The following is a 23,179-nucleotide window of genomic DNA, read 5'->3' on the forward strand; positions in this document are numbered from 1 at the left end:
ATTTCTCTCTTTTCTCTCTCTCTTTCTCACTGTGTGGCGAGGACTCGCTGGGAGCGAAGGGCCCAGCTGTTTCTAGGAGGTGAGAGGGGGGCCCCTCCACTGGGTAGTAGTTTAGGGGGCCCATCACTGGATAGAAGCTAAGGGCCCACCACTGGCTGTTAGCTAAGGGGCCCACCACTGGTTGGTAGCTGATAAAGTAGTCATGATTTAATAATTTCATATTTTAAGACATCCACACGTAAATATATGTGGGACATCTCGTGTGTGTGTGTGTGTGTGTGTGTGTGTGTGTGTGTGTGTGTGTGTGTGTGTGTGTGTGTGTGTGTGTGTGTGTGTGTGTGTGTGTGTTCTGCGGGTTGAAACGAGTCCCCCCCCCCTCGATCCACCCCAGGATCCGACCCCACAACAGTTGCCTAACTCTCGAATACCTGTTTACTACTAGGTGAACAGCTGTATTAGATGAAAGAAAACATGCCCTACCATTTCGATCTCGCCCGGGAATCAAACCCGGAAACCCTAACTGAGAGTCGAGAACGCAGCCAACTATACTATTATAGTATTACCGTCAATCAATGGGGAATAGCATCGTTCGCCCTTGGCTAACTACAGACCCTATTCAGACCTACCCACAGCCACAACAGATCAGGTGATCAGGTTGAAGGAAGGTACAATGGTGCCTTAGAGACCCCTAGAGACCTTAGAGAGTCTTAAGGCTCGAAAGACTAAGTAGATACAAGAAAACGAATATAATCAGACTTAATATGACCGTAGCTGCTAAAACGAGCAGTAGAAATCATTTGTCACCCGATAATGTTTTAAATAAAACACTTAAAACAGGAAGCCTCCAAAAAACCTCTGTGAAAGGCAAATAGTTCTAATACTAGAAAAAAACATTGGATACAGACACCAGGCACCAAATACAGACACCAGGCACCAAATACAGACACCAGGCACCAAATACAGACACCAGGCACCAAAATACAGACACCAGGCACCAAATACAGACACCAGGCACCAAATGCAGACACCAGACACCAAATACAGACACCAGGCACCAAAATACAGACACCAGGCACCAAATACAGACACCAGGCACCAAATACAGACACCAGGCACCAAATACAGACACCAGGCACCAAAATACAGACACCAGGCACCAAATACAGACACCAGGCACCAAATACAGACCCCAGGCACCAAAATACAGACACCAGGCACCAAAATACAGACACCAGGCACCAAATACAGACACCAGGCACCAAAATACAGACACCAGGCACCACAATACAGACACCAGGCACCAAATACAGACACCAGGCACCAAAATACAGACACCAGGCACCAAAATACAGACACCAGGCACCAAATACAGACACCAGGCACCAAAATACAGCCACCAAGCACCCAAATACAGACACCAGGCACCAAATACAGACACCAGGCACCAAAATACAGACACCAGGCACCAAAATACAGACACCAGGCACCAAAATACAGACACCAGGCACCAAAATACAGACACCAGGCACCAAATACAGACACCAGGCACCAAATACAGACACCAGGCACCAAAATACAGACACCAGGCACCAAAATACAGACACCAGGCACCAAATACAGCCACCAAGCACCAAAATACAGACACCAGGCACCAAAATACAGACACCAGGCACCAAATACAGACACCAGGCACCAAATACAGACACCAGGCACCAAATACAGACACCAGGCACCAAAATACAGCCACCAAGCACCCAAATACAGACACCAGGCACCAAATACAGACACCAGGCACCAAAATACAGACACCAGGCACCAAAATACAGACACCAGGCACCAAAATACAGACACCAGGCACCAAATACAGACACCAGGCACCAAATACAGACACCAGGCACCAAATTACAGACACCAGGCACCAAAATACAGACACCAAGCACCAAATACAGACACCAGGCACCAAATACAGACACCAGGCACCAAATTACAGACACCAGGCACCAAAATACAGACACCAGGCACCAAATACAGACACCAGGCACCACAATACAGACACCAGGCACCAAATACAGACACCAGGCACCACAATACAGACACCAGGCACCACAATACAGACACCAGGCACCACAATACAGACACCAGGCACCAAATACAGACACCAGGCACCACAATACAGACACCAGGCACCACAATACAGACACCAGGCACCAAAATACAGACACCAGGCACCAAATACAGACACCAGGCACCAAATACAGACACGAGGCACCAAATACAGACACCAGGCACCAAAATACAGACACCAGACACCAAAATACAGACACCAGGCACCAAAATACAGACCCCAGGCACCAAAATACAGACACCAAGCACCAAATACAGACACCAGGCACCAAATACAGACACCAGGCACCAAATACAGACCAGTGCCACTGTCAAGTATTCCATATACTGTAATTGGATAAAAGTAATCAGGTTCAGAATAACTGAACACTTGATAGAATGAACTTGCCAACAAATGGGTGACATAGATACACTAGAGGATAGACGGACCTGGCAAATCTGACAGAGTTCTTTGACAACGTTACAAAATTAAGACTATACCTATAATAGGTTAAGTAATAATTGTAATTACTATTGTAATTACTATTATACCTATAATAGGTTAAGTAATAATTGTTATTACGAAGCAATAAGATGCTTATCTTAACATACTAAGAAGGTTAGGTAAGGTCGGTGTTTTCTATGAAGCTTTTCAAGGTAAACTAAAATAATCACAATAAATTAGTATGTCACATATGCACGTATTTAATAAGTCAATATTGACTATACGAAAGTGCGAGAACGGGTTGCACTGATAGGTAAGCACACAAACTGAAGGCTAACGAGGCGAACCCAAGTAGAAAGAAGAAAGTTTCTTAAATGCACTAATGTGGCCCTACTTAATTCCAAGGTAATTATTGCACGACAATTTCTGGAGGATATAGTGGCGATAACTTAGCCCAGGGCGCACTAAATGCTGCAATAACCAGGGGTAAACAGCAAGCTTGTAGAAGAGCAGCGTAGGGCTCTCTCCCCACCCTCCAGACAGCAGGACCATCACCAGCTAAGCCACGATGGCTCCAGCCCCTCTGGGTGTATTAAAATAGCAGCTTTGTGTTGAGTAATTAGAGGACGTAAATAATTTTGGGTTATCTTGAGGTTATCTTGAGATGATTTCGGGGCTTTTTAGTGTCCCCGCGGCCCGGTCCTCGACCAGGTCTCCACCCCCAGGAAGCAGCCCGTGACAGCTGACTAACACCCAGGTACCAATTTTACTGCTAGGTAACAGGGGCATAGGGTGAAAGAAACTCTGCCCATTGTTTCTCGCCGGCGCCCGGGATCGAACCCGGAACCACAGGATCACAAGTCCAGCGTGCTGTCCGCTCGGCCGACCGGCTCCCGGGGTAGTAGAACCTCAAGCACAAATACCATAGTTGAGATAAGGATAGATGAGAGAATAATAGAGTGTCACCAGGGCAGGGCGAGGTATATATTAAGTTAGCAAGATAAAGAAAAGTATCAAATCCACAAGGGCGAGGATTCGAATCCTCGTCACGGCCCTTGTGGATTTGTTCATTTGATGCATCACGTTAGTGTGATTTCTGTGTGAAAAGTAAGTACCATTATGCATAGTGATGGACCGCCAGAATGTTCATTTTGTGCTTTGAATGTTATTGTCAGTAAAAAAATATGACTAAAAATCGAACTTAATCATTCCCAGGCCTAATATAGCACAAATATGAACTATATTAGACCTAAGATACCGCAAATTATGCCTAGGATTACCGGGAAAGGTTAGGTTAGGTTAGGTTAGGTCAGGTTAGGTTAGGTTAGGTCAGGTTAGGTTAGGTTAGGTTAGGTTAGGTCAGGTCAGGTTAGGTCAGGTTAGGTTAGGTTAGGTTAGGTTAGGTTAGGTCAGGTTAGGTCAGGTTAGGTTAGGTTAGGTTAGGTTAGGTCAGGTTAGGTCAGGTTAGGTTAGGTTAGGTTAGGTTAGGTTAGGTTAGGTTAGGTTAGGTCAGGTTAGGTTAGGTTAGGTTAGGTTAGGTTAGGTTAGGTCAGGTTAGGTCAGGTTAGGTTAGGTTAGGTTAGGTTAGGTTAGGTCAGGTTAGGTCAGGTTAGGTCAGGTTAGGTCAGGTTAGGTTAGGTTAGGTTAGGTCAGGTTAGGTTAGGTTAGGTTAGGTTAGGTCAGGTTAGGTTAGGTCAGGTTAGGTTAGGTCAGGTTAGGTTAGGTCAGGTTAGGTTAGGTCAGGTTAGGTTAGGTTAGGTTAGGTTAGGTCAGGTTAGGTTAGGTTAGGTTAGGTCAGGTTAGGTTAGGTTAGGTCAGGTTAGGTCAGGTTAGGTTAGGTTAGGTCAGGTTAGGTTAGGTTAGGTTAGGTTAGGTCAGGTTAGGTTAGGTTAGCTTAGGTTAGGTCAGGTTAGGTCAGGTTAGGTTAGGTTAGGTTAGGTTAGGTTAGGTTAGGTCAGGTTAGGTTAGGTTAGGTTAGGTTAGGTCAGGTTAGGTTAGGTTAGGTCAGGTTAGGTCAGGTTAGGTTAGGTTAGGTTAGGTTAGGTTAGGTCAGGTTAGGTCAGGTTAGGTTAGGTTAGGTTAGGTCAGGTTAGGTTAGGTCAGGTTAGGTTAGGTTAGGTTAGGTTAGGTCAGGTTAGGTTAGGTCAGGTTAGGTTAGGTTAGGTCAGGTTAGGTCAGGTTAGGTTAGGTTAGGTTAGGTTAGGTCAGGTTAGGTTAGGCCAGGTTAGGTTAGGTTAGGTCAGGTTAGGTTAGGTTAGGTCAGGTTAGGTCAGGTTAGGTTAGGTTAGGCACTGCATGTTGCTGTTAAAAAAAAATCTATTTGGTCGAATTCAGTAATACAAAACGTCCACTTTTTGATGGTCCATCACTATATATGGACTAAGACCTGTCATATTAGGAGAACAGGTTGAGCAAAGTAGCTCTCTCCCCCACACCCTCTGACAGCAAGTTAAGACAATTGTGAAGAAAACCCATTAAGCTATTATATCTATTGCAAGGGACATCAGGACATAATAGAATCAAGGAGGAAAGCATGAAGAAACAGTGCTTATAAATCACTTGCACCATCGGGTATCGAACCCCCAACGCATACGGTCAAAATGCGACGTTCTTAGCAAGAGAACAGGTGTCTTTGAGTGTTTTGGGAATCTAAAGAACTGCGTAATACTATATGTACATAAGTAGTATATATACATATATATATATATATATATATATATATATATATATATATATATATATATATATATATATATATATATATATATATATATATATATATATATATATATATATCTTCATACTGCATTATTATCGATAACGTTAAAGTCTGCTAAAAAGTTTCTTCAAAGTTTGTAATACATCAAAACTTTCAGCATTTCATGGTAATTTATTCAGAAACTTCATAACTGAGAACGTTTTTCCCTCTCGTGTACAAAATACAGCTTCGCTTTAAAGTTTACAAAAATGACTTCAGTATTTTGAGAATTACTTTTTATTTAATTCCCTTGTAGTCTAAGCCTTCACATGCTAAGCTTTAAATAGCTGAGCTTTCTGAGCTTTAAATAAGCTTTATTGAGCGCAGGTTTCATTGAGTCTGAGGTTTAAATAACTGTAGTCAAAGCTTTAAATCGAATTGTAATTTAATCTTTAAAAATCAGCGCAGCAGTTATCTCCCAGTTATCTCAGCGCATTTGTCCCAGCGCTTTTAAATCCCAGGAAGTAAAACTGTGAATTCAAACCACAGGTGATTAATTCACTAATGGGGCAGTTAAGTCGCCCATTAGTGGTTTCTTTGACGTTTATTGGTGCCCCACCTGTTGTATATATGGGTGGCCCACCTGTTGTATATATGGGTGGCCCACCTGTTGTATATATGGGTGGCCCACCTGTTGTATATATGGGTGGCCCACCTGTTGTATATATGGGTGGCCCACCTGTTGTATATATGGGTGGCCCACCTGTTGTATATATGGGTGGTGGCCCACCTGTTGTATATATGGGTGGCGGCCCACCTGTTGTATATATGGGTGGTGGCCCACCTGTTGTATATATGGGTGGTGGCCCACCTGTTGTATATATGGGTGGTGGCCCACCTGTTGTATATATGGGTGGTGGCCCACCTGTTGTATATATGGGTGGTGGCCCACCTGTTGTATATATGGGTGGTGGCCCACCTGTTGTATATATGGGTGGCGGCCCACCTGTTGTATATATGGGTGGTGGCCCACCTGTTGTATATATGGGTGGCCCACCTGTTGTATATATGGGTGGTGGCCCACCTGTTGTATATATGGGTGGTGGCCCACCTGTTGTATATATGGGTGGCCCACCTGTTGTATATATGGGTGGCCCACCTGTTGTATATATGGGTGGCCCACCTGTTGTATATATGGGTGGTGGCCCACCTGTTGTATATATGGGTGGTGGCCCACCTGTTGTATATATGGGTGGTGGCCCACCTGTTGTATATATGGGTGGCGGCCCACCTGTTGTATATATGGGTGGTGGCCCACCTGTTGTATATATGGGTGGTGGCCCACCTGTTGTATATATGGGTGTTGGCCCACCTGTTGTATATATGGGTGGTGGCCCACCTGTTGTATATATGGGTGGCGGCCCACCTGTTGTATATATGGGTGGTGGCCCACCTGTTGTATATATGGGTGGCCCACCTGTTGTATATATGGGTGGTGGCCCACCTGTTGTATATATGGGTGGTGGCCCACCTGTTGTATATATGGGTGGCCCACCTGTTGTATATATGGGTGGCCCACCTGTTGTATATATGGGTGGCCCACCTGTTGTATATATGGGTGGTGGCCCACCTGTTGTATATATGGGTGGTGGCCCACCTGTTGTATATATGGGTGGTGGCCCACCTGTTGTATATATGGGTGGCGGCCCACCTGTTGTATATATGGGTGGTGGCCCACCTGTTGTATATATGGGTGGTGGCCCACCTGTTGTATATATGGGTGGTGGCCCACCTGTTGTATATATGGGTGGTGGCCCACCTGTTGTATATATGGGTGGCGGCCCACCTGTTGTATATATGGGTGGTGGCCCACCTGTTGTATATATGGGTGGCCCACCTGTTGTATATATGGGTGGTGGCCCACCTGTTGTATATATGGGTGGTGGCCCACCTGTTGTATATATGGGTGGCCCACCTGTTGTATATATGGGTGGCCCACCTGTTGTATATATGGGTGGCCCACCTGTTGTATATATGGGTGGTGGCCCACCTGTTGTATATATGGGTGGTGGCCCACCTGTTGAATATATGGGTGACGGCTCAACTAAATCGTAAATGTAAATTGATGAATTGAGAGAGAGAATAAGACATCCAAGAGATGGCACGGGCATGAATAACCCGTAAATTAAGATGATTCAAGAGTCAGAAGACTCTCACTCCCGCTGTGGCTCAGGAAAAAATCATGAATCAGAATCAGGAGAAGCTAGATCAATCCCCCAGCCCCTTAGATCACGCTCCAGCGGGAGGGGGGGGGAGGGATTTACAACCACTTCGTTCCTGTTGGTAGTGGGACCAATCACCCCAATCACCGTCCGTGACGGGAGACGGGTATTACCGTAGGTTCCGACGGTGGAAGACTTCGATTGGCGAATCTTGCAGCCGCGTGGTTGTGGGGTGGTTTCGTAGACGTCTGACAAGGCGCCGCGACAGTTCCTGCCTCATCAATCACGTTGGATGTCGCAGCGTCATTGATAACGCCCCCCACGCCCACCCACGCCCCCCCCCCCTCATCCAAGCTTTGAGATAACTGGCAGAGAGCCAGATTCTACACACAACTGCCCCTTCTCTCTCACACCCTCTCACTCTCTCTCTCTCTCACCCTCTTGGTCTCTCTCTCACCCTCTCTCTCTCTCGCACCCTCTCACTCTCTCTCTCACCCTCTCTCTCACCCTCTCGCTCTCTCTCTCACCCTCTCACTCTCTCTCTCACCTTCTCGCTCTCTCTCTCTAACCCTCTCTCTCACCCTCTCGCTCTCTCTCTCATCCTCTCGCTCTCTCTCTCACCCTCTCGCTCTCTCTCTCACCCTCTCGCTCTCTCTCTCTCACCCTCTCTCTCACCCTCTCACTCTCTCTCTCACCCTCTCACTCTCTCTCACCCTCTCGCTCTCTCTCTCTCGTCCTCGAGTTGGGTGTTGAGTAAATGCGTCAACTTGTACGGGAATTCCGGTACCAGTACTGGGTCCTGTAACCGGTACTGGGTACTGGTAACACTGACCGGGGAAGAGGACTGGGAGTACTGGTGGATTGGTGTAGACTGGCTAATCCTCAGGTACTTCAAGCAGCACTTGGTACGATCTTATAAACCTGGTATATATTTATTTTTGGGCAAACGCGAGTTGGTATTCAATTCACGAATCAAAATACCAATTCGATGGTATTTATTCTGGTTTGTTCGGGTGTGTAGACGTGTTTGAACTCCAGCGTTCATGGCTTCGGTCATTTGAGATTCCTAAGTCGTAGCCAGCTGCATGATGGAACGACGTTGACAGCGGCCTGTTGTCCTGTCAACAGACGATGAACCGTTGACAGCAAGACGTTGCCAGATTAGCCTGAAAGCCTTGACATCAGCTCTAAATAACTTACCAACTTGATGATTCGTTAAGATGTTCAATATTGTTGTTGAAGGAGATTTCCTTGAGGAGTGCCAAACCTGTTAGTAGTGCCAGCTGTTAGTAGCCTGGGGCCAGATTCACGAAGCAGTTACGCAAGCACCTGTACATCTTTTCACAATCTTTGGCGGCTTTGTTTACAATTATTAAACAGTTAATGAGCTCCGAAGCACCAGGAGGCTGTTTATAACAATAACAACAGTTGATTGGCAAGTTTTCATGCTTGTAAACTGTTTAATAAATGTAACCAAAGCCGTCAAAGATTGAGGAAAGATGTACACGTTCGTAAGTGCTTGCGTAAGTGCTTTCGTGAATCTGGCCCCTGATCTTTGGCGCCTTGACTTCAAATTACCGACTAATCAGGATATAATCAGATCTACACTGTTCATGTCCTGATCGGCTGCGTGGATAGCAGATCGTCCAAGCTAGTAGCACCGTTTTAATTAATTGGTAGACTAATATGGGCATTATAGCTTGGGAACTGAAAGTCTATGAAACTATTCAAAGAGGTGAACAAATCCACAAGGGCCGTGACGAGGATTTTTAATCGACTGACTAGCTCAGTCGATTAAGGCAGTGTCTGGGATGCTCCCGGACGCAGGTTCGAATCCTCGTCACGGCCCTTGTGGATTTGTTCATTTGATGCATCACACTATTGTGATCTGTGTGTGTGTGTTTCTCAAGAAGGTTTTCTCGAGGTTATCTTGAGATGATTTCGGGGCTTTTTAGTGTCCCCGCGGCCCGGTCCTCGACCAGGCCTCCACCCCCAGGAAGCAGCCCGTGACAGCTGACTAACACCCAGGTACCTATTTTACTGCTAGGTAACAGGGGCATAGGGTGAAAGAAACTCTGCCCATTGTTTCTCGCCGGCGCCTGGGATCGAACCCAGGACCACAGGATCACAAGTCCCGCGTGCTGTCCGCTCGGCCGACCGGCTCCCACCATCGACGTGCCAATGATCCCATTGTTATTGCTGGGACCAATTAACTCTTCTACTGAATCCAGAAATTATTACGCGAAGCGCTTTCTTTATTATTAGAGAAGAATAAGCGTCTTAGGCTTCCCTTCGTCTTGTTTAAGCAACCAAGCTCAAACAAGACTTCCTGACAAGGAAAACCCCTTGTGAGAAACACTAATTTGGCAGCCCTTCCTCCCCTAGAGGTCATAGTTGATAGAAAATGACGTACTCAAACGATCGAACCGAACCTATAAACTACTCAAAGAAAACGCAGCCTGTCCTCATCAACAAAGGTTAAATGCTCTTTAATCCAACCGCCAAGTTTAGGAATGCCAAATGGTCTACACACGACTCATCACTGATTGATTGATAAAGATTAAGCCACCCAAGAGGTGGCACGGGCATGAATAGCCCGTAAGTGGTATGAAGACTCATCACTGATAATGTATGGACGTTTCTTTGCTGACGTCCTCTGCTCGAATGAAGCATTCGAGCCGGGGTTAGGTTAGGTTAGATTAGGTTAGGTTAGGTTAATGCTTCATCCCTACAGTGTTTAATGTACTAATGACAGATAATCCCCACCATTACCTTAATACCTATAACTACATACGCAATGAACTTTAATATATGATAATATATGAGAACAGACCTATTTTTAATTCTCAATTCGTGAAAATTTACAATTCGTGAAAATTCTCAATTCGTGAAAATTCTCAATTCGTGAAAATTTACAATTCGTGAAAATTTACAATTCGTAAAAATTTACGTACTTTTGGCCTATTGTCATTCGTGGGTACAGGTGTATGTTAATCATATCGCCATGGGGAGCCGGTCGGCCAAGCGGACAGCACGCTGGACTTGTGATCCTGTGGTCCTGGGTTCAATCCCAGGCGCCAGCGAGAAACAATGGGCAGAGTTTCTTTCACCCTATGCTCCTGTTACCTAGCAGTAAAATAGGTACCTGGGTGTTAGTCAGCTGTCACGGGCTGCTTCCTGGGGGTGGAGGCCTGGTCGAGGACCGGGCCGCGGGGACACTAAAAAGCCCCGAAATCATCTCAAGATAACCTCAAGATAAGATGCTTGAAACCAGGTGAATAATAGGCCTTAACTGTGAGATTAGCTAATCATATGAGATTAGCTTCGGGAAGCTAATCTCAAGTATGGTATCAAGCATCATGGCTAGAGAAAGATTCAGATGCTGAGCCCTGGGAGATAAATGGAGATTAATTTAGGAATTTGGCCATTTTATGATTTATTACACTACTGTATTATTAATTCAGTATAAAACCTTTTTCTCTTAATGTTGTTGGGCTGGATGGTAGAGCGACGGTCTCGTTCCATGCAGGTCGGCGTTCAATCCCCGACCGTCCAAGTGGTTTGGGCACCATTCCTTCCCCCCCGTCCCATCCCAAAACATTATCCAGATCCCTTCCAAGTGCTGATAATTCCCTTCACTGTTATTTCAGATTTAGCTACTCAGAACGAAGTGTCCATGTAGCACGGGCTATGGTGATCCCGGAAAAAAAAATTCCCCTCACTTCTACTCTACTTTGTACTACACAACCTCCGCCTCAACCCCTTTTGTTTAATACAATCTCAACCCCATCACCAACCCCCCCCCAACCCCCCTCCCTCTCTTCTGTTACCCCCCCCCCCCCTCTCTCCCCGTCACTATAAAATATGGGACAAAAATCCTCTCTGAATTATCCTCCTATTAGTCCGGCATCGGATTTATAAAATGAGTTACGGAAACCAATAGAAAAACGGTCGTAAAATTCCCGGATGCAAAAAAAAAAAAACTTAAGAACATTGGCTCAAAATTAATTTATTTGAATTCTATAATTACATTCTCCTTCCCCCCCACCCCCCCCCAAAAAAAAAAATAGTGATTCAAAACACCATACTTTAGGAAGTCGTAGCCTAATTCAACAAAGGTTTTTGTCAATTATCGCACGATTAAGAAAATATAAAATGCAAGGAAATGGAGAAATAAATTATCAAAGAGTCTAAAACTGCCCTATTCACGACTCCCCCCCAGCCCCCCCCTCCCCCCCCCCCCCCCCCCGAAGACAAATGAATGTGTAAAACATGAATGTGTTTTAAATGTGTAAAACAGGTGGTTTTAATTTAAAAAAAAAGACTCGTTTGAAATGTTTTAATAGTTCACAATATGATCTAGACAAAAATGCCCCAAATTTCGACACGTGCCCTAAGTTATTTCTGTCTAGGTCGAGAGAGTCGAACCCGGGATTCCCGATTGCGAGTCGAGAATGAAGCTAACTGGACTTTGTAACTTTAGTTATAGCAATTCTAAACATGTAGACTGAATGTATACACTAGTATACATTAGTCAATATTCAAAATGGAGATTTGCAGCTCAGGGCCTGTGGGCCAGATTCACGAAGCAGTTACGCAAGCACTTACGAACCAGTCCATCTTTTCTCAATCTTTGGCGGCTTTGTTTACAATTATTAAACAGTTAATGAGCTGCGAAGCACCAGGAGGCTGTTTATCACAATAACAACAGTTGATTGGAAAGTTTTCATGCTTGTAAACTGTTTAATAAATGTAACCAAAGGTGTCAAAGATTGGGGAAAGATGAACAAGTTCGTAAGTACTTGCGTAACTGCTTCGTGAATCTGGCCCCCAGGTTCGTAAGTGCTTGCGTAACTGCTTCATGAATCTGGCCCCTGTTACTCTATCCACTAGTGTAAACTCTAGAAAACTCTCAAATTAAAAACTATTATTCATAAATTGTACATTTGCAATTGAATTAGTTTACACAAACAATTACAACTCATTACTGAAATTTACATATGAGAAAATTAAATTAACACCTGAATACAAAGTCATTAGACTCATTTCCATTCGGATCGATTTGTTACCCCTGAAAGCTAAACCCAGAATATTTAGTCGATATACGACATGATTTAGAAACAATAAGCCAATTTCTTATGAAATAAATGAGTTTCTAGGTGTAGGCTTCAGATGAGCTGAGGTAGGATAACAGCTCTTGCTTGCAGTTTCACTAGGTATGTTATTAGGCATCCCTTATGAATCCTAGTCTTAGTTTAAAAAAAAAAAGCCAATCTTCCAATCTTGCAATCTTGCAAATCTTAACGCAAACAATAACGCGACTGGAGATATGAGGACCAATCCACACACACACACACACACACACACACACACACACACACACACACACACACACACATCAGAGGATGAAAAGGCGACGACGTTTCGGTCCGTCTTGGCTCGTTATCGAGTCGTTAGTGACGAGAACGAGGAAGCAAATACCCGTTGCCAAGAAAGCAAACTTATCACTCAAACACAAGGGGGCCAGATTCAGGAAACAGTTACTCAAGTTCTTACTAACGTGTACATCTTTCCTCAATCTTTGACGGCTTTGGTTACATTTATTAAACAGTTTACAAGCATGAAAACTTGCCAGTCAACTGTTGTTATTGTTATAAACAGCCTCCTGGTGCTTCGGAGCTCATTAACTGTTTAATAATTGTAAACAAAGCCGCCAAACATTGAGGAAAGATGGACATGTTCGTAAGTGCTTGCGTAACTGCTTCGTGAATCTGGCCCCCAGGTTCGTAAGTGCTTGTGTAACTGCTTCGTGAATCTGGCCGCCTTGTCAATATACCGTCACCAACAACGAGTCATCGAGAGGGTTAAATTACATCTCAATGTCAACAAACCTTTGGCAACAAAGGTTTTTAAGTGTTGATTCTATTCATTGGAAAAAAACAACAACTTCTCATCCATTCAGAGACAGCTACACTACACTAGAGAACATTAACAATTCTATCTGCTATACCAGAAGACGGGAGAAACGATAGACTATCAGTGTATATATGTGTATATACATTGCAAGGGGTTGATTGATGAAGATTAAGCCATGAATAGCCCTTTAAGAGGTGTATTTCTTGGAGTATATCTATTCCTTTGGTGGGTTGGGTGGGAAAGGAAGGAATTATGGATTTGGGAGGGCGCCAGGGGATAGCGGAGGTGTTTCTTCATCTCGTTGAGTCTCCTGTTGTTAGTGTTTAGGGAGTGTGAGCAAAGAATAGAAAGAATATCTGAGAGATTGTTCTTGGGGACATTATTTAGTTTGACTAAAACGAGTATTTTGTGTCATTTCTGACTGATTTTTTCTCTTCTCTCTTCCTCCTCCTTCTCTTATATATCTCACTCTTTTTGTTCTTACATTTATTCCTCGTTCTATATTCTAATATCACTCCTTCCTTCCCCCTCTCTCTCTCTCACTCTCTTACTCTCTCTTACACACAACTTTTCTCCTGTTAATTCCCTTCCCACCTCCCCCTCCCTTTTTCTCCTTCCCTTCCTCCCTCCCTCTCACTATCTCACACTCTCTCACTATCTCACACCCTCTCACTATCTCACTCCCTCTCCCTCCTTTCCAAATCAACTAAACTTGAGAAACAAAATCCTTGCCCAATAAGTTCCTTTGGTAATCCATCTCTAAGATTTATATTGATGTTACGTAATTGCTATTTGGATTACATTAATACCGCTCACCCAAGACGTGTATAAACAGATGGTGCAATCACCTTCAATTCTCAACCCTTCCATAGTTGATGAATGACTTAACAGCGTATCCAAACCGGGTTGTTGAAGCCCCTGGAACTGATTCTTAATTTCTAGATGATGAGTTGCAATAAGATATGATGACCTTATGATATGATGGCTGAAGATATGATGACCAAATGATATGATGGCTGATGATAACCAAACCAGACATCATCACAAGATGGAGAATCGAAGACGTTTCGGCCCGTTTCGGACCGATATCACGACATAGGTAATAATGTAACGTGATATCAAGACAGATAACGGTCCAAAAAGGACCGAAACGTCGTCGTTTCCGCCCCCAATCTTCTGGTGTGTAGTTAGGTCATCAGATGCTTAATTGGTCGTTCTTATCGACACTATTGTTAGCTTAAATCAATGTCCATTTCTGACCAAAATAAACGTCGTTTTTACTAGCAAAAATGCGAGATTCTAACATAACTATTCTCTTATTATTTCTAACATTGTTAGACAAACAACATACCTCCCTAAGTTATGAAGCCGATGTTGTTGAAGGTAATTTAGATATTTGTATTTCACTATAGGGAAAAAAGATAAGACAAATGGTTGAATCTAATTGGATTCTGAAGTATCAGAATCAGATTAGATTCTTCAGTATCTAATCAGATTCTGAAGATACTTACAGGAGTATATTCTGTGTCATTCACTCCAGAGGACACAGAACCCGCTACATGTATCGTTATAGAGCATGGCACTCACGTGCAAGCATTATAGAGCAAGGTATCCACGTGCAAGCATTATAGAACATGTCACCCACCTGCAAGCATTACAGAGCAAGGCATCCTCACGCAAGCATTACAGAACATGTCACCCTCATGCAAGCATTACAGAGCAAGGCACCCACGTGCAAGCATTACAGAGCATGTCACCCACACGCAGGCATTACAGAGCAAGGCACCCACACGCAGGCATTACAGAGCATGTCACCCACACGCAAGCATTACAGAGTATGCCACCCACACGCAAGCATTACAGAGTATGCCACCCACACGCAAGCATTACAGAGCATGCCACCCACGTGCAAGCATTACAGAGCATGCCACCCACATGCAAGCATTACAGAGCATGTCACCCACACGCAAGCATTACAGAGCATGTCACCCACACGCAAGCATTACAGAGCAAGTCACCCACACGCAAGCATTACAGACCATAGCACCCACCTGCAAGCATTACAAGGCACCCACACGCAAGCATTACAGAGCATACCACCCACGTGCAAGCATTACAAGTCACCCACATGCAAGCATTACAGAGCATGCCACCCACGTGCAAGCATTACAAGTCACCCACATGCAAGCATTACAGAGCATACCACCCACGTGCAAGCATTACAAGTCACCCACATGCAAGCATTACAGAGCATGCCACCCACGTGCAAGCATTACAAGGCACCCACGTGCAAGCATGTACTCCAGCTCCACTGCCACACTTACAATACGCTCCATGCCTGATGCATCGCTTGTGACATGAGTCAATAGTTTGGTGTTACCGCGTGTGAGAGTCGCCAGTTATACCAATGCGTTGAGGTGTTGAAAATGCAGTTCCTGGCAGTTAATAGCCTTAGTGACTTGGCGGACGGGACAGGTCATTGTGGGTGGGAAGGGAGGGGAAAAGGGGATGGGGGGGGAAGGGGGAGGGGTGAAAGGAGGAAAAGGAAGGGGGTGAAAGGTGGGATGTGGAGGAAAAGGTGGAATAGGGGAGGGGTTGGTTGATTCAAGTGCCACCCCTCTCTACATGGGGTTCGTTGATTGGAGTGCCACACCCCCTCTCTACATGGGTTGAAATAGGGGTAGGGTTGATCCTCCCCCTTCCTTTATGGGAAAGGGAGTATCCCTTTCCCCCCCTCTCCCCCCTCAAAAAAAATTGTATATCTTCCCTAAGCTGAACAAAAGATGAATACAGTAATATTTCAAAAATTTCCTAATGCCAACAAGTGAAGGCATGGGAAGGACAAAGACACATTATTAAGCAACAAAAACATTCATTTTGCACAAGGAAATTGACAAGGATGCCATGAATAAAGTCTTGAAGCTATACAATGGGATCGAACACATGGCATAGTTGTCTCGTTGACCGTCAAACTGGAACATTGTGGAAGGTGAGAAGCCCTTATAAGTTGAGGATGAAGTAGATATCGTCGTAAATGTTTGTTGACATCACGCACGGGTCGGCGTTCGATACCCGATGGTTCACGTAGTCGAGTTCCTTCACTCACTCCTATTATTCCAGCTGCTATCCTGCTATCATGTTATCCTGCCCACTAGTTTTTCCTGCTAAAGGCATTCAATACACCAAACTATCCAGCCTCTATCCTACCGACAAGCCCTTTCGGACCATAAAGCCCAAAGACCGGAGATTATCAAGCCCAGAAACTCCCAATCATCCAAGCCTGAAAGGGGCCCCCATTCATCAGGCCCGAGACCCCCCCCCCCCCCAGATCATCAAGACTGAAGGGCTCCCTCTCTGACCCATCACACCTCATCTCGACGTTAACTAAACCACCAACACCCAATTCACTTAACTCTCGCTTGAGTAATTCATTCCTTGGCAATCGAGCTGAACAGCCTTATTCGCAATAAACAAGTCATATTTACACTACTCGAACCGTTCTTAAGGAGATGCAATCAATTATAAGCGATTCGATGCCTTTCCCAGGATCTGAGAAACATGATTTGTACACGATATTTTTTTTAAATTTTGAAATGATGGCGCCCAAAACCGTTGATAACGGAAATTAACGGAAAGTGTCAGGGGGTTTTAAGGGAAGGGATAGATTAGGGTTCAGTAGTTGATAAAGGGCTATAGTGGATGGAAAGGGGGAAAGGAAGGGGGTTTAATAGGCTCACAAAGGGTGCTGGGAAAGATGGAAGGGGGTTTGAACTCAATAAGTAGATTATGGGCTTGTAAATAAAGAAGTGATATTTTATTTTTAAAAAGTAGTAAAGCAAGATAAAGAGATGGGAAAGTGAGGGTTATATTATCATAGTTGTATCAAATACCAGTCACCTCTGACCTGAATCACTGCTAACAACGTCGTGTTGATAACGACTTGATTTGACAAAGTGTCTTCCAAGCTGTCAAATGAGATCCTGATTCCCAGCTTGACTGATGAAACAGGCTTAGCTGTGCCTCACCTATACGTACAGCTATGGACGCAAGCTAATGAAAACAATAACAAAAGAAACTGTTCCATTACCTATCCCAGGGACAAGGATAGTGTCAAGGAGTTTGTTCGTGTTCAAGATATTACTTCAAGGAGACCAAATCTATGGCTAGCAAGCCATTACATAGTACCACTCAACCCGTTCTCGCACTTGCTTACAGTCAATATTGGCTTATTTAATAAGTGCATATGTGACATTAATTGATTGAGAATATTTTAGTTTACCTTGAAAAGCTTCATAGAAAACACCGACCTCTCCTAACCTTCTTAGTATGTTAAGATAAGCATCTTAATGCTTCGTAATTACAATTATTACTTAACCTATCAACGGTATAGGTTAAGGAATAATTGTAATTACGAAGCAATAAGATGCTTATCTTAACATACTAAGAAGGTTAGGTAAGGTCGGTGTTTTCTATGAAGCTTTTCAAGGTAAACTAAAATATTCTCAATCAATTAATATGTCACATATGCACTTATTAAATAAGCCAATATTGACAAGAAGCAAGTGCGAGAACGGGTTGTACCACTAAGCCGGGCTTTCTGTGTCTCGTAGTTATTGACGTGGGGCAATGTTCTACAATTTGAGGGGGATGGGGGGGGGTTCGAACCAATTTTAAATTGGTTCGCGAACAAATTTCCTGTAAGTCGTGAATGGTTCCCATATGGAGAGTCGTGTATTCGTTTTCTTTTGATAAGTTTTGTTTCAATTTTTCTTGCGACTTAGAAGAAGCGACTTTTACCAGAGAGCTGAGTCGCTTCTGGTTTAGTGTCCTGGTCTGACGTTATTGCTTGACAGTCACGTAATTGTTTACTTCTATATATCCGGTGTTATTTAGGATATCGTGTTCTGGCCTTGTATGTACCGTCTATCCTTTATCTATCCGGCTCTACGACACTCGACCCACCACCACCAACCACCACCAACCACCACTACCACCACCTCCTCCCTTCAACAAGCCCATCATCTCAATAGCCCAATCGCTATTACTTAAACCATAACAAAATAATATTTCACCATCTTGAGTTATCTTGAGGTTATCTTGAGATGATTTCGGGGCTTTTTAGTGTTCCCGCGGCCCGGTCCTCGACCAGGCCTCCACCCCCAGGAAGCAGCCCGTGACAGCTGACTAACACCCAGGTACCTATTTTACTGCTAGGTAACAGGGGCATAGGGTGAAAAGATGAAAAAGAAACAATATATAAACTATTACAACTAACAATATAACTATATACATTTTAAGAATTTTTATTTTAATTTTAATTAAATTATTAATTTAATTAATTAATTTATTTATTGAATTAATTAATTAATTAATTAATTAATTTAATTTAATTAATTTTAATTAAAAATTTTAAGAAAGGAAGCAAAAAAACAGTTAAATAGCAAAAAGCATTGTTGAAGAACGTGCCGGTACACGTCGTGGTTCAGTCGGCTAACGCATGTGCTTGGAAACACCCCGTACGCAGGTTCGATCCCACATCACAGCTCCTATCAATCTCTTCTTCGAAATATCACGTCAATTATGATATCTCCGTGTAATAAGCAATAATCTAGAGGATAATAGCAAAATTAAAAATCACAGTATTCACAAATTTCAATAACAATGACAATACTAATCATAACACTGTATTGCATGTAACAACACAATTGTATTAACAGCACAATACAACTGGTTGTAACAGTTGCTGTTTAATGTATATGTTTTAATGTGTTTCCTCGTTTTTAGTACAAATTACTCCCCCCAGTGAAGCAAAACTAATTAAATGGTACATGCAATTTATTTTTTTTCAACGCAAACATATTGCTGGAGATAAAGTTAATGATTGCAGGGTTATCAATGGTGTGGGGCAGCCCAGTGGTAGTGATAACCATGTCCTGGGCAAAGTAATAAGGTCGTTTATACAATTATACAATAATACGGATAATATACACTTATTTGCTTGAGCAAATCGACCGTCGATTTCAAGAAATTGGCAAAGTTTGGACCTCAATTCATCTCCCACAGAATTGACAGCACATTTGTCATATCCATTTCCGAAAATAATTTAGCTACGAGCTATCTGTAAACTATTTTCATTAACACTACACTACAGACCACTACAGCAGTCTCTGTGGTGTAGTGGTTAAGACACCCGCCTGGCGTTCCGCGAGCGCTTTGTCATGGGTTCGTATCCTGGCCGGGGAGGATTTACTGGGCGCAAATCCTTAACTGTAGCCTCTGTTTAACGCAACAGTAAAATGTGTACTTGGTTGTAACAAGGATTCTTCGCGGCGGGGATCGTATTCCAGGGACTTGCCCGAAACGCTACGCGTACTAGTGGCTCTACAAGAATGTAACAACTCTTGTATATATCTCAAAAAAAAAACATGTTACAGTTCTCTCCTGCATCTTCTTGAGGTTATCTTGAGATGATTTCGGGGCTTTAGTGTCCCCGCGGCCCGGTCCTCGACCAGGCCTCCCCCCCCCCCCCCAGGAAGCAGCCCGTGACAGCTAACACCCAGGTACCTATTTTACTGCTAGGTAACAGGGGCATAGGGTGAAAGAAACTCTGCCCGTTGTTTCTCGCCGGCGCCTGGGATCGAACCCAGGACCACAGGATCACAGGTTCGTCAGAACCCGACATCAAGACACAAGAATCGAAGCGGGAATTCGAGTGAGAATTCGTGGTGGGGTCCCTGTCTAAAAGGAAGGACAGGGAAGGATCTTTTCCAAACTGCGACAGAAGTAAACATCTGTCAATATCTGTCTCGCTTTATCTGGTGTGCAATGCGTGGTGAATATAATTTTTTTTGAAAAGGGGGGAAAGAGAGGGATTGGGACAAAATTTGGTTGCAAATCCGAATTGCAAAGTCGAATCACCACCAAATGGTGGTGATTCGTGAGCGTTGATTCGCAGCATTAACTTGCAACATTCACGTTGTTGATTTCGTAGATTTCGTAGAGATATCAGCGATATACCAAAGGCTTTTAACCCTCTCCTCACAGGGAACACAAAGCCATGAGACAGCGAGAGAGATAAACAACCACAGAGTTACAAAGACACACACACATAGGAATAAGGGAAATGACCACGAGCAAGGACAGATGGCCGCAGGTTCAGAGACACGGCAGGCTCGACTACACACGCACAAGAGACAGACGAAATGGCAAGAAGCGTGAAACAAATAGAGGGTGAAATATAGGGATTTGAGAGAGAGAGACACACACACACAGTGAGAGAGAGAGAGAGAGAGAGAGAGAGAGAGAGAGAGAGAGAGAGAGAGAGAGAGAGAGAGAGAGAGAGAGAGAGAGAGAGAGAGAGAGAGAGAGAGAGAGAGAGAGAGAGAGAGACAGACAGAGAGAGAGAAAGAGAGAGAGAGAGAGAGACACAGGGAGACCTAGAGAGAGAGAGAGAAACAGAGTGAGAAAGAGAGAGAGAGAAACAGAGTGAGACCTAGAGAGAGAGAGAGAAACAGAGTGAGACCGAGAGAGAGAGAGACACGCAGAGAGATAAATGAGTTTCTAGGTGTAGGCTTCAGATGAGCTGAGGTAGGATAACAGCTCTTGCTTGCAGCTTCACTAGGTATGTCATTTAGGCATCCCTTATGAATCCTAGTCTTAGTTTAAAAAGAGAGAGAGAGAGAGAGAGAGAGAGAGAGAGAGAGAGAGAGAGAGAGAGAGAGAGTGCCAGAGTGCCAGAGATAGCTAGACACAGCCAAAAAGAGATTGTCACCTATTCAACAGGTACACACTCACCCCTACCAGTACTCTACCTGTTGACATCCTCTAAGTAAGCTCTGAACGCTCTTGAACTTGATCAAGCAATCTATTACTGCAGTTCTCTTGTGAAGACAATAAAGTAAAGTTCATCAAGTTCACACTCAACTATAAAAAACTTGGAATTAAGTCACCTGCTTATATTAAATTCAGCTTATTGACCCATACGAAGCAGCAGCATCTTATAATCTCCACTTAAAGACGTTCCCTTTTGGCTAACATTCTATACGTCATTCTCAAAATATTTTCCTTTTCACAGACTAAAGCATCTCACTTCTGCTTCTCTCAGATGCTTGCCAGCATCCAGGCGGCCTCTTCTCAGGAGATAAATAGGCAAGACATGTAGAGGAGAATGAAGGAGGAGGGAAAAAAGAGGGGGTGGGTTGTAGGGGAGAGAAGGAAGGGTTGATAGGGGAAGTATACACATAGCTACATGTGTTTAGGCCCTCTGGGCAGCCCTCACTGGGTAAAAATAAAACATTATAAAAACTTAACCACCGCAATATCGACGCTTTCTACCCATCGGCTTTGATGATAGGGGCTGGTTGCTTTGAGTCGTATATGCATCTTTTTAGGCAAAAGAAACACCTCGTTGCTTTTGCCTAGATTGCAAGACTTTTGTAGTTTTCTTTTATAGTATTGTGTATCACTTGTTTAATGCACTCCCAATGCACCCATGGCCTATTAGGCGAGTTTTAATCCCAGGATGGAGGAGAGCATGATGCTAATTTATATATATATATCATTAGTCGTGATTTATCAATAATTTATATTTATTTGTGTCCGCTTTACTGTGTAGTGTATTAGTGTGTATGACTTACGAAGTGGTGTATTTTTTTGTATTTACGTGTATAGTGTATTGGCTCTTGAGATGATGTTTTAATAACGTCAATCATTCGGTGATTGATTTAGTGTAATAACAACATGTTGAATTTAAAACGCGATGTATCACGTGGGGGATGTTGACCAAACCACACACTAGAAAGTGAAGGGACGACGATGTTTCGGTCCACCCTAGACCATTCCCAAATCGATTGTGAATTCACAATCGACTTGAGAATGGCCCAGGACGGACCGAAACGTCGTCGTCGTCGTCCCTTCACCTTCTAGTGTGTGGTTTGGTCAACATACTTCAACCACGTTATTGCGACTCCTCGTCTGCACGTGGGGGATAATTTAACGTTTGAAGTTCGTAGTTACAGTGTGACTAATGATGTATTTCGTTAACTTCCTCCAGAGTTATAGATCAACTACTCCAATACTTGAACGCAAAACAATGGATACAAATTGTGTAAGTTTAGATCCAGAAAATACCTGAAGAAACTCTGGTTTGGAAAATAAGGTTGAAGATTTATGAAGTAAATTACCGAGTAATATAACAGGCAGGAAATTGCTAAATTGTTTAAAGCAATTTAGATTTTTTTAGATTTTTTCTAAAATAATTTCTAAAATAATTTAGATTTTTATTTATAGGTGAAACTCGATACCCGGGTGTGTGTATTTATTATTTGAATTTACTATTTGGGTCAGCAGAATCGAGTAATTAGCTCTTGGACCCCGCCTTTCTAATCAATCTATTTTTTCTCTATTATGTCTACTATATATATATTGCTCTCTAACACACATACACATCCCCAGGAAGCTGTCCGTAGCAGCTGTCTAACTCCCAGGTGCCTATTTACTGCTAGGTCAACAGGGGCATCAGGGTGAAAGAAACCCTGGTGATTTGTTTCTGCCTCTGCCGGGAATCGAACCCGAGCACTTAGGACTACGACTTCCGAGCGCTGTCCACTCAGCCGCGAGGTCTCCCTGTGTGTGTGTGTGTGTGTGTGTGTGTGTGTGTGTGTGTGTGTGTGTGTGTGTGTGTGTGTGTGTGTGTGTGTGTGTGTGTGCGTGTGTGTGTGTGTGTGTGAGAGAAAGTGTGTGTATTCACCTAGTTGTCCTTGTGGGGGGTTGAGCTCTGGCTCTTTCGACCCGCCT

The 23,179-nt window shown here is 43.7% G+C and overlaps 3 protein-coding genes across 3 annotated transcripts in view; 1 reads left to right on the forward strand and 2 right to left on the reverse strand.

Annotated features, from left to right (window-relative positions):
- Positions 1-23,179, reverse strand: part of LOC123773583 (RNA-binding protein Raly) — a 713,369-nt gene that overhangs the window by 607,931 nt on the left and 82,259 nt on the right. The window lies entirely within an intron of this gene.
- LOC138356422 (putative uncharacterized protein ENSP00000383309) lies at positions 15,077-15,745 on the forward strand. The gene has a single exon (XM_069312564.1). The coding sequence runs from the start codon at positions 15,077-15,079 to the stop codon at positions 15,743-15,745; it is 669 nt and encodes a 222-aa protein (XP_069168665.1).
- Positions 18,934-23,179, reverse strand: part of LOC138356423 (serine-aspartate repeat-containing protein I-like) — a 36,214-nt gene continuing 31,968 nt past the window's right edge. The window contains exon 4 of the mRNA XM_069312565.1: positions 18,934-18,992. Coding sequence (XP_069168666.1) covers positions 18,934-18,992 — 59 coding nt within the window. The remainder of the gene's footprint in view (positions 18,993-23,179) is intronic.

The sequence above is a fragment of the Procambarus clarkii genome, chromosome 72 (genome assembly GCF_040958095.1).
Source record: "Procambarus clarkii isolate CNS0578487 chromosome 72, FALCON_Pclarkii_2.0, whole genome shotgun sequence".
Lineage (NCBI taxonomy): Eukaryota > Metazoa > Arthropoda > Malacostraca > Decapoda > Cambaridae > Procambarus > Procambarus clarkii.

Bases quoted from the DNA above. Each gene is read 5' to 3' on its own strand.
- LOC138356422 (XM_069312564.1), top strand. From the start codon at position 15,077: ATGTCACCCTCATGCAAGCATTACAGAGCAAGGCACCCACGTGCAAGC.